This window comes from Berghia stephanieae, chromosome 10, assembly GCF_034508935.2.
Source record: "Berghia stephanieae isolate SIO BIC M18660-M18661 chromosome 10, UCSD_Bste_1.3, whole genome shotgun sequence".
Taxonomy (NCBI): Eukaryota; Metazoa; Mollusca; class Gastropoda; order Nudibranchia; family Aeolidiidae; genus Berghia; species Berghia stephanieae.
Window position 1 is genome coordinate 33862350 of NC_088369.1, and position 13292 is coordinate 33875641.

At 36.8% G+C, this 13292-nt stretch overlaps 2 protein-coding genes across 3 annotated transcripts in view; both read left to right on the forward strand.

The window, feature by feature from the left end:
• The window catches only part of LOC144981017 (dnaJ homolog subfamily C member 3-like), a 516589-nt gene that overhangs the window by 352635 nt on the left and 150662 nt on the right, over positions 1 to 13292 (forward strand). The window lies entirely within an intron of this gene.
• Positions 1 to 13292, forward strand: part of LOC144981018 (filamin-A-like) — a 195251-nt gene that overhangs the window by 17333 nt on the left and 164626 nt on the right. The window contains exons 3-5 of the mRNA XM_078929085.1: positions 2689 to 2878; positions 5302 to 5367; positions 12124 to 12337. Of these exons, the coding sequence (XP_078785211.1) occupies positions 2689 to 2878; positions 5302 to 5367; positions 12124 to 12337 (470 nt within the window). The remainder of the gene's footprint in view (positions 1 to 2688; positions 2879 to 5301; positions 5368 to 12123; positions 12338 to 13292) is intronic.

Genomic DNA, 13292 nt, shown 5'->3' on the forward strand with positions numbered 1-13292 from the left:
TACATTGAGTAACTTTCACGATGAAAGAGCCCAAAAAAGTGGGTCATCAGACTGAAAAATGTGACATCGCTATCAGTAATACAGGCAATATAGGATTGCGAGAACAATAAATGAACGCAGTTGACTCCATCAAAAGAGAGGAGGATAGAGAGAGGAGAGAGAGTCTGGAGAGAAAGAAAGAGGGAGAAACAGAGAGAGACATCCAGAGGGGGAGTGAGAAAGAAAGAGAGAGAGAGAGAGAGGGAGAGAGAGAGAGAGAGAGAGAGGGGGGGAAGTGAGGAAAGAGAGGAGGGGAGAGAGTTAGAATAGGAGAAAATGAGAGGAAGAGAGGAGACGAAAAGAGAGAGAGACGGAGAGAAAGATAGAGGAGAGAGGAGAAGTAGAAAGAGAGAGAGAGAGAGAGAAGAGATTGACATGACATCTATCATCAATAAACCACCTGAAAAATATATTTTACCACCTAACAACTAAATAACAATGTGAATTGAATGTAAGCTTCAATTTAATATATGAAAACAGATAAAATGTTCAATTTTATATACGAAAACAGATCAAATGAACGTTTTGGGTTTTCTCTTTATCAACAAAACAGGATGAATGAAGCATTACAGACGAATTAGATAAAAGTGGTAGCGCCGTTGTTAAGACGAATAAACGACAACAGCAGCGCCATTTACACGAACTAACAAGAAGCATCATACCGTTGAATTTAGCAATTTGATACTTGTCTTTGACATGTCGAGATCGGGTCGTTAATACAATACAAACGATTCAAATTGCTGAATGTCAATTCTATATAATTTATCCCCCCCCCCCCCCTTCCCGATAATAATAGAAACAATAATGAAATAAGAATATCCGGAATTCCAAAAATCAAAAGTGTAAGAATCGTATATTAATATGCAAATGAGATTTGTTGTAGTATAAAGAAGAACATTCTTTTATTTAGTTATCTTTATATAAAGAAAGAAACATTGTGCCCCGGATTTAAACGTTTTATATAATAATATGGTAAATATTGGAAGTTATAAATGTTTAAAATAACATTTTAAAAAATTATGACATCCGCTTCATCTACATTTTAATTATATTTTACATTTTAGGATATAAATATTTATACATTTATTATTATTATTTTTTAAAAGTTTTTTGTTAAATATTCCAGTGATATTATACTTGGCCAGTGATTTAATTTCTTTAGACTGGTTCATATGTATGGCATTGTGTCGATTCCTGTGTTACGTAGAGCAGCCGGCACCAGAATAATCGGATGCTATTTGTGATCCGGTAAATAAGAAACAAACAAAAAAACCAAAAAAAAAAACAAAAAATAAAAATAAAAAAAAAAAAAAAAAACCGCGAAAAACGATCGTATGAAAAAGACGACTTGTACTGTACGAAATGGAGTTTAGGTTTCAATTAACTGGATGAAATATAGAAGGAACGAAATTGACGTCACTCGGCTCATTTTTATTGTTTTTAGACGGCCATTTTGATGATTAGTTCTCACTAAATATAAATCATCAATCTATAAACGTTCAAGGTTATACATAGTTTTGTGTGTTGGCACTTTATATCCGACTGGTGATTGTTGTGAGTATTTTACATAAACCCATAGCATCAATAGGTAATTCTCGTGAAGCACACTCTGGGCATTTCTAAACTGTAGAAACTGAGATGTACTTGTATTGATTTGTAGGTAAAACAACCCAAATTGTATACTCTCAAACCAAAATTTTATCGGTGACAACTGACGAGAACATAATATTTGCAGGTCTGATAACCGGACACAATGGGCATGATCAAAATTACATTTCCGTGTGCTCGGGGTCATTGGTCACATTGCAAAGTGTGCTCGAAATGACCCACATAGTGATAAGTGTTCACAGTTTGAGTCAACTTTCATAGACAAAGCAGCGTGTATAGATACATTGAGAAATGTCCAATCGTTGTACATCAACAATTAATCATGTGATCGATGACTTAGTTGGATGAAAACATGCAATTAGATCGCTCCATTATGGAGCTTTAACCCTTCTGTAATGAAGAATATGTTGCGTTGGTTATAGAGTATTTCCATTACAACATTGGGGCCAAATCCATTTGGGTTGTCAGACCTGCACGTATATTACAAAAAAAAATTAGATTACGCCCATGATTTCGTTCGGTTGTAAAAACAACGAATAATATGTGACCCATGGTCGCAAAACGGTATTATGTCGGGATGAACGAGATACTAAAAAGTCAAATTAAAGCTAAACTGGTCAATTTTTTAAAATTATTGCTTTTTAGAATTCTAAGATACGGTATTCATTCTCTTCAACAAAACCAACAAACTCATTGCAAGTCTGATAGTTATGGCAATAAAACTCAATTTTCATCTTATTCATTCCGACATAATACCGTTTTAAGACGAGGGGTCACAAACGTGGACTTAGGTTGGAGCCGAAGTGGACTTATTTGCAGGTCTGATAACACAATTACTTAGGGGGTCATTATTGTAATGGAAATCTCAAAAAAAAAAAAAAAAATGACGCAAATTATTGTCCATTACAACAATGTTAAACTAGGCCCATAAATGGGTCCGGATGTCAGACCTGCATATATGCACACGTCAGTTGGAGCCCTTTAACATGGAAATAAAATGTTTCTTTTGAAATTATTTTTCATATACTTTTTGTCCTGCAGGCAGCGAAGACATCGTGAACGGTTCCACCAAGTTGATTTTAGGTCTCGTTTGGACGCTGATCCTTCGATACCAGATCGGGAAGACGAAAATCCCTCCCAAAAAGTTGATGCTGGCATGGCTGAAAGCTGTCGTTCCAGAATGTGCCATCTCCAATTTCACATCAGACTGGAATGACGGGGTTGCCTTGCAGTAAGTTTCTGTAGATTTTATCACTTTTTTCCTGACATTCAAAGTTGTGTATAACTGTCTGTGAATGATACAATGCAGGTCATATGAGATTATGTAATTGTAAACTATTGTAAAAGACATTTAAAGGATAATTCCTATTAAGCCTTTAGTAAGATAAGATAAGATAAGATAAGATAAGATAAGATAAGATAAGATGACAACATATTGCCCAACACTCTGATCAATCACACTCGAAACGCCACCATGTCGTAGGTGAAAATATTGTGCTTCAGACCCATAATGGCCCATGGAGCCGGGGATTATCCTGATTTATATAACGAGAAACATACAATAGCAATTGCTTGCTACCGTTTGGATGAGACGCTAGTCTACCGTAAAGTATTTCCCGCCAAATCTAATAGACATAGCTACCAAATCACTGCCGGGTGGACAAAGGGAGGGGGGGGGGGGGGGGGTGGATGTGTCAGGAAAAATAATCACATCTTCTCCCGGAATCTATCTCATTCCATTTGTTTGTGAAGCGAGTGCTCTACCAACTATCGTGATTTCACTTTGAAGGTGAGCCTGATGCTTAAGATTGGATTTTAAGCTTAAATTTTACAATTTGAGTCTAAATAAATACCGTTATCTAGCAGAGTGAGTTTTGTTTCAAACAATTCGAAAACCTTAAATTTCCTAAGTCAGATCATGAATAACAGTGTGAAATTGAATGCAAGCTTCAATTTAATATACGAAAACAGATAAAATGGACGTGTTATTTATTTCTTCGAGCTTCGAGCAGCAACATTTACATAAGTCAGATCATGTTAACTTTTAATCTTTTAATTGTCGTACTCAGGAAAAAACACGTATTAAAAAAAAATGGCCAGAAAACTCGTTCTTCATATCGATCACTTTGGATGACCCTCATCTTGGAAAAGACTCTCAAACCTGGGACCTCATGAGTCTCATCTTTGAGATTTATTCTTGAAATTTTAATTCCCTTTATTCGTCCGATCGGGAACATTTTTCTCTAGGGTCTATTCTTAGAGAGGACTGGAATAACCCAGGCGTCAGCCGCAATACACCGCCGCAAATTGAGATAGGGCGAGGTGACTTGCTCAAAGCCACACAGAGCAGCGGCGGGTGATCGAACTCGGTACCTTCCGTGTACGAAGCAAAGACCGTACCTCTGAGCACGCGGTCCCCTCAAAAAATATAAATTTTTTGATTCCTCGAAGGACGAGTTTTCTGGCCAAAATTTTTAATAGATAGTGTCTTTTAGGAGATAAACAGAAATGTTTTGTGACATTTTAAAGGGAATTGTCATTTCATAGAGTGTAAGAAGCAAAACCCACTTTCTAATACTTTCCCAGTACCAATTTCTATGTACCACACTCTGAATGGTTGTTTTACAATGTTTATTCAAATGATTAAAAGGAAATTTGATTGTCAATGTTTTCTGTTTCTATATTATGCTTTCCCGTTACCAATTTATATGGACCCAACTTTGTCTGATTGGTCGTTTTATAATGTTTGTTTCAAAACAATGAAATGAAATTTGTCAATGTTTACAGTTGTTTATTCCACGTTTTCCCATGGCTAATTTCTTTGCACTAGAATTCCTCTCGCGTTGGGTGTTTTATCTTGTTAAATCTCATCTTTCTTTCCTTTTGTTCTTGCACTCATTGACATACTGTCACACATCAATGTACTTTGTCCCCGTTCTCGCACAGCCCCTATCCCTTTTTTTGTATCTATATAATAATATACTCCTGTTTCCTTCCTTCACCATCTCTCTCTCTCTCTCTCTCTCTCTCTCTCTCTCTCTCTCTCTCTCTCTCTCTCTCTCTCTCTCTCTCTCTCTCTATTTCCCTTCCTTTCTCTCTATGGATCGATCTTTCTGTCTATATGTCTATCTATCTATCTGTTTATCTATCTATCTATCTATCTATCTATCTATCTATCTATCTATCTATCTATCTATCTATCTATCTATCTATCTATCTATCTATCTATCTATCTATCTAATTATCTATCTATCTATCCATCTATCTATCTATCTATCTACCTACCTACCTACCTACCTACCTACCTACCTACCTATCTATCTATCTATCTATCTATCTATCTATCTATCTATCTATCTATCTCTTTTCTCATACACCGAGCATTCGGCCACATATTTAAATACGAGTAAAATGAGTACCTGGCCGTTAATAGCGTTGTCTCTGTCCGAAAAAAAATTGTAATATCTCCTAACATGTCCCGTCCTAAATGTTAAATATTGCTGTTGGCCAGGGACCCTTTGTACAGCGCTTTGAGCACGTTAAGTGAATATTACGCTATAGAAAAACTCAAGTTTTTAAAAATGTTACGATTACTAAGAAGTTCTTCCTCTTAAAATTGAACCTTTTCATTTCCAATTTTGTTTTCATTTTCAGTGCCCTCATCGACTACTGCCAACCGGGACTATGTCCAGACTGGAGACAATTAAGTCGCCACAGCAGGTTAGTGATAATAATAATATGTGTGGCCCGGAAAGATGCGAAAAACTCATAATATATTATTGAGTTGTATGCAGTGGTGTAAACCACATCTTTCTGGTCGTTCACCACTTTAAATTTTCTTTTTATGTCTATTAGAACCCAAGTTATGAAACACCCCCTCCTCCCCCCCCCCACCCAAAAAAATGTTTAAAAGCAACCCCACCCCTTCCCACTCACAGAGAAAAATACAACAAAAAGAAAAAAAAAACCTAAAAAAAACCAAAACAAAACAAAAACAAAAGCAAAAGCAAAACAAAAAACTAAAAACTAAAAACAAATAAAAATTACCTCCCCCACCCCCCAATAAAAATTGAACTAAAACTAGAATATCGACCCCCCATACGAAACCAAGACAAAAATGCAAAGGCCGTAAAAGGTATTTAAAACATTTTTGTCAAAATTTGAAAGCCACTGCAAAACCTAGACTCTATCCAAATGATAAAAGAAATACAACAAAGGGTGTGATTGAATTCCTGAATATTGTTAGATAAAATGCAAGGTAACCTGCACTGAAATGAACATGAATAGGATTTATTATGGTTTGCTTGGATAAGAAATATTCTTTATATTATAGTTTATTCCGCTTGGTGAAACAAGGTAAATTCACTTATTCAATAAACGTGAAGATTTATTCACACTTTCAAGATAGATTGCGATTTACAATAATATTAGCATTTAAGCCCCCTTCCCCAAATAACAAACAAACAAACAAACACAAGAAAAAAAAAGACATAAACCAAAACCACTAATGTCACACCCTCTCCCTCCCCCCCCCCCCCCCCCCCCCCCCCAAAAAAAAATACAAAACAAAAAAGATCTACAGGTGTCAAGTTTGTCACCTCGTGGTTACTTGTTACACTTGTGACTCCAGGTAAAGGAAGGGAATTAAAGGTACATTTTTACCGGTTGCCGATGACCGACACACATACACATACACACCCACATACACAAACACACACACACACACACACACACACACGTACTCACACAGACGCACACATCCACACCAACATGTACACACATAGACGCACAGACAAATACATACACACGAAAACTAACCATTTTTGTCGTTTTGTCCAGAAAAATGTTGCGTCCAATTCGATCGGTTAGGATAACAAAGGCCTGAGTGACGTCATCTGCATACTATCTATAGATAGAATGCGCTTGGCCAAGGAGTTCACAACATTGCCATCCGGAAGTATAACGGACCAACACACAAACTCTGTGTAACCATGAACTTTTATAGTCTGGTTAATACAGTTTAGTGAGAACAACTCACAAACGCGGATGGCAAAAACAATAACAAAGGCCTGAGTGACGTCATCTTCGAACTATCTATAAGGTCTAGTGTACGATGGCGTGACTCAATTCTTTAAAACATTGTTTTTAGACAACCTGTTCGTGATTAGTTCTTACTAAATTATGTCAATCTTACTATAAACGACCCTCATCTTGGTTAAAAACTCAAACCTAGGACTTCGCGAGATGAGAGTACTTTAAATCGATCCATAGTTGAAGGACGAGTTTTCTGGCCAAATTTTTAATACTTTTTTTTTTCCAGAGCACGACATTTACTATAGATAGAACGAAGATGACGTCATTCATGTCTTTGTTATTGTTTTTTTTTGTCATCCACGTTTATGAGTAGTTCTCACTAAACATTACAAGTTCATGGTTACACATAGTTTTGTGTGTTGGTCCGTTATACTTCCGGATGGCAATGTTATGAGCTTCTTAGCCAAGCGCAAACTATCTATAGATAGTATGCAGATGACGTCACTCAGGCCTTTGTTATTGTTTTCGCCATCTGCGTTTGTGAGTTGTTCTCACTAAACTGTATTAACCAGACTATAAAAGTTCATGGTTACACAGAGTTTGTGTGTTGGTCCGTTATACTTCCGGATGGCAATGTTGTGAACTCCTTGGCGAAGCGCATACTATCTATAGGGAAAATATTATTATTCATACTTAGGTTGACATACACAACATCTAATACACAATGCACACAAACGCACAGAAACACTGAAACACGCACACATTCCTTCGTTTTCACTCTTTTTTTTCATCGCGTTTACTTCCTTTTACTAGCAAGTTCATATCATTATAAAAGAAAAACAAACCCCACATCAAGAGACATCTTTTGTTAGCTAAAACCTATTACACTGTGCGTGACTCTGTCAATCATCAGTGTTGTCACGTGACCCATCACATCAACCTGGTATTGATGCTATGCGTTTAGATAAAATCCGCCACACAAATTAAACATTATATCAAAACACAAAACTGTGTGTAACCTTGAATGAACGTTTATAGAAAGAATGAAGTTGACGTCACTTGGGTCTCTGTTATTGTTTTTTGCCATCCGCGTTTGTGAGTAATTCTCACTAAACTGTATTAACCAGACTATAAACGTTTAAGGTTACACACATTTTTGTGTTGGTCCGTTACACTTCCGGATGGCAATGTTGTGAACTTCTTAGCCAAGCGCATACTATATATAGTTTGATTTGTGTCATTTAACCCTAGAACTGGAGGGAGGGGGGGGGGGTGTTAACTCAACTCAACATATAACTTATGCCAGGATATGACTGTCATGTCGTTTCCATCCCTTACCAGCAAGAGATCAATATCTGACATGCGACTCGCGCTTCTAGAGAATCTTGAGTCCTATCACAGTTACTTACCAATTGCAGAAAGCGATGGAAACGACAGCTAAATCCTGCCAAAAGTTCAGATTATTGGTTGGAGTGAAATCGGCCCTCACAGTCACAGTTCTAGGGTTAAAGAGAAGAAATTACCAACATTGTTGTCTAAAAACAATAACAAAGAGCTGAGTGACGTCAATTTCGAACCATCTATAAAAGAAAAAAAATCGCACACGAAGAGACACCTTTTGTTAGCTAAAACCCATTAAACTGTTCGTGACTCTGTCAATCACCAGTGTGATCATGTGACCCACCGTGTCAATCTGGTATTATGTCGGGGTGAATCAGATCGTGGCCTTCGTAAAGTTATGGCCTGACACTGACCAAAAAATGACGTCAAAATGCCAGTCTTTCGCCACAAAAGAAAACAAATCGTGAGTTGTATTCAATAGTTCAACCAATGAAATAACTTGTTTCGATGAGCTCTACTAATGACAACTCACTGGGCGGTGCAAAAACCAAATAATGACGTCAAACTGTGAGTCCTTTTGGATTTCAGTGTCAGGCTATAACATAACGATGGCTACGATCAGATGCCCAACGTGAAGTTAAACTAAAGTTAAAATATTCAGAAATATGAAACTCAATAGTCTTTCGTTCTACGAGTATCATTGATCCAATGCGTTAAGGTGAAATACTCACAACACCCGCCAGTCAGATATAGATCGAATGAAGTTGACGTCACTCACTCAGGTCTTTGTTATTGTTTTTTTTGCCATCCATGTTTATGAGTAATCCTCACTAAACTGTATTGACCAGACTATAAACGATCAAGGTTACACATAGTTTTGTGCGTTGGACCTTTAAACTTCCGGATGGCAATGTTGTGAGATTCTTAGCCAAGCGCATACTATTTATAGCGTACCAACAAAAACTACCCGAGTACAGCAGTTAACTGGTGAAGGGCTGTGTATGCTGATGTGTTTGTGTGTCTCTGTCTATGTATCTTGTTAAAAACATTCTCACTGTCACTCCTGTAAACAGTGAAGAAAAGTTGGTGTTTGCTTCGCAGTGCAGTTGACACAAGAACAAAAGCCGTTTTGTCCCAGGACACGAAAAACCAAACCTTGTCACAGTCCAGCTTGGGTAACACCAATACGTATTATATTCCCTTCGTGACTTCATAGTCAGCTTGGGTAACACCAATACGTATTATATTCCCTATGTGACTTCTTAGTCAGCTTGGGTAACACCAATACGTATTATATTCCCTACGTGACTTCTTAGTCAGCTTGGTTAACACCAATACGTATTATATTCCCTATGTGACTTCATAGTCAGCTTGGGTTACACCAATACGTATTTTATTCCCTACGTGACCTATCACCATCATCTGGTATTATAGCGGGTTGAACAAATATCCTTTAAACAATTTTGATTTATTTGTGGGGCTTTGTGATTTTTATAGTATTTATGCTATGAGTTTAGTTAGAAACTCACAACATCCGCCAGCCGGATATAGCTTACCAACACACAAAACGATGTGTATGTTCAAACGTTTATAGTCTGATTAATACAATTTAAATAGAACTACTCATAAAAATGGCTGACTAAAAACAATAACAAAGAGCTGAGTACCGTCAATTTTATTCCCTTTATAATACACGCCTTCGGACTTATAGGTCTCCGGTTCGAGTCCCCATTTGGATGGCGCATAATTGAGTCATTGGAAAATGTTCTCTCTTCACATTCTGTCACCGTGCGTAAATTAAAATTATATTCCCAAGGGGAAATTTTTCTTTAGGGTATATCCCAAGGGAAGACTGGAATAACCCAGGCGTCAGCCGCAGTGCAGCGCCACAAGGCCACACAACGAGGCGGGTAGTCGAACTCCGTACCTTTTGGGTACGAATCAAAGACCGTACCGCTGAGCCACGCTGCTGTAAATGAGCACCTGGCTGGCAACAACGAAAAAAAAAAAAATGCAATTCCGCCTTATAGGAGGCATGCGTTGTCTTACATGCTAAGTGTTGCTGTTGACATTACGCACATTGATTAGAAATTAAATTAGATTATATAAACGCTCATATTGTTTTTGAAAATTATAGTGGGGAAAATTGATTTTTAAAACAAGGTCAATTCAGAAATGTGAGTCTTTTCCTCGTTTTTAACTCAAAGCTTGATCGTGATTTTAATCTATCGTTTAATTTTGAAATAAAAGTTTTACGGCCAGTTTACACAATGTAATAAACAAAATTGAATATAACATCTTCCAACAAGGAACGTTTTGGGCGCAAAACCTTTCTTCAGCCAACAACAAGAAATAATACGATTTTTTTAAACAAAAAAGGACAGTCGACGTTTTCATTTTGTAATGTATTTATGTTTCCATTTTTTGTTGTTGTTGTTGTAGACTGAAGAAGGGCTTTGAGCCCGAAACGTTCCGTGTTTGGTATTTTGTTCTTTTTTGAAACTATTATATTCATTTGTGTTAATTACTTGTTATATTCCACATCTTCTAGCAGCTTAGTATCACCAACGATAGCTTATCATTTCTATCTTTCTTTTGGCATTACTATGACCTGATTGTGTTTTTCTGTATACTTAAGTAGATCTCCGCCTATTTCACGTCCTATCTCCAATAATAGCTGTCCTACAATTATTCTATCACTACCTTTATAGCTTGCTACCCATTACCACATGAGTTGAGTTGAACAATGCCCACACATTATGCATCAATCACACTTTCTTGTGCACAGTATGGAACATCGGCTAAATACAGCTATCATTCAACAGTAAACACAATGTTGGGGAATGAAGGGAGTTACACGCCTTTCTTTGAAGATTATGACATTTGAATCACACTTCAGAATAATTGCATTTTATTTTTAACTACAAAAAAAAAAAAAAAAAAAAAATTTTTGAATATCTTACACTGACAGGTAGATATCTGTTTTAAATCAACGTATTTACATTTTGATTTTACAGGACTGATATTACGTTCTAAGACTTGCGAAATACGGTGACACCAAATTAATTCAAATCATACAAGCCGACCTGGTATTTGAAATGCAAACAAAAGGTTATCGGAACACAAAGAAAAATAATATACAGAAAGCTGCCTTGTTGCACGCTCTTCGGTTATGTTATACTTTATCATAATAGGAATTTACGAAAGCACGTAGTTGCTTCATATTATCTAAGAATCAGAATGCTATGATAATTAAACAAAAAAAATGTTGTTGTCCACTTGCATACTTTGAGATTTAAAAGATGATCGTATTGCATCCTTATGTATTAGATAACAAAGCCAAAATGAAATATAGTTTCGATAGAATGGCATTAACCAAGCTGTTGTATGTTACAATGTTAATGTAGGACGTGGTGACCGAACAAATAAGTCATTGCAATAGCACCCAGAGGTTGGAGATCTGTACTGTTTATTCTTATTGATGATTAAAACCGAACAATTTCTATCATCACACTTGAGAACTGTACTGTTTATTCATACTGATTAAAACCGAATCATTTCTACCCGTAGGTTTTAGAACTGTACCATTTATTCAAACTGATTAAAACCGATTTATTTCTACACTCAGACTTGGGAACTGTACTGTTTATTCTTACTGAATATAACCGAATCATTTCTTTTCACCGACTTGAGAACTGTTCCGTTTATTCTTACTGAATATAATCGAATCATATCTATTCACAGACTTGAGAAGTTTACTGTTTATTCTTACTGAATATAACCGAATCATATCTATTCACAGACTTGAGAACTGTACTGTTTATTCTTACTTGAATATAACCGAATCATTTCTATTCACAGACTTGAGAACTGTACTGTTTATTCTTACTTGAATATAACCGAATCATTTCTATTCACAGACTTGAGAACTGTACTGTTTATTCTTACTTGAATATAACCGAATCATTTCTATTCACAGACTTGAGATTTGTACTGTTTATTCTTACTGAATATAACCGAATCATTTCTATGTACTGTTTATTCTTACTGAATATAACCGAATTCTTTCTATGTACTGTTCATTATCATTTCTATTCACAGACTTGAGAACTGTACTGAAGCCATGGAGTTGGCCAAGGAGAAACTTAACATCCCCATCGTTGTTCGACCCGAGGATTTCTGCTCCTCGCACCTGGATGACCTGTCCGGTATGACATACCTGTCCTACTTTATGATGGTGGACGCGCCTGGGTACCTGGCCACACGCAGGGAAATCCGGGCTCTGCTTCATGAAGGAACCGTCGAGAATTTCACTGTAGGTGGTGTTCGGTCATTCGGCATGACTGACCGTTTTATTGAAAGAAAAAAGCGTTTGTGTGAGGGGGATTGGGCGAGTGTGTGTGTGTGGGGGGGGGGGGGGGGTCGCTTTAGTTGTGATGACCGTTATGGCTTCGATGCAGATAGCGCGATTGTGATTTAGTGTTGGAGATGGTGAACAGAAGACAGCGACGACGATGATGATGATGATGGTGATGATAAGATGACGACGACGACGACGATGATGATGATAATGATGATGATAATGATGATGATAATGATGATTATAACATACCTGCCAACACTTCCGCTTTTGGCGGAATCATTCCTATTTTCACTTTTCCTTTTCCATTATTCCGCCATTGTCTCTTAAATTCCGATTTTCAAAAATGATGATAATGGTAAGATTAAAACGAATGGAGGGCTAAAAAGCTGAATTTAAAGAAAAAATGATTGTCAAAAGGGAGATAAGTAGGAAAATGAATTGCACTCCTTTCCCCCTTCCCCATTCCATTACCTAATATATGTGATATGTAGTTTTGTCAGTTAGCCCGAATATTGTCTTTATGTTTATGCTGGCAAAGTTGGTGGCAATTTCGATACAGAATTATCCATTTGGTAAGAAATTCCTATTTTTTGTCTGAAATTCCTATTTTCTGACATTCTGATTCCACTTTTGGAATATGAAGGGTTGGCAGGTCTGTTATAATGATTTTCAACTTCTATTTTTTTCCCCGACTTAATACCATATTCACACTATGGGTCTAAATTCTTTTCGACAAAAACAACGCTTCTTAACCATTTGGTAATCATTTTACACTTGAGTATGGTGAGAAAATATGAGAAAAAAAACCTTTTCCAAAGGATGCAAGTTTGCACCACTCCTGAGTGAGACTCCATCCTTGACTTACTCGGCGTGAGCCAAACTTATATTATGACTTTGAGTACTCGAT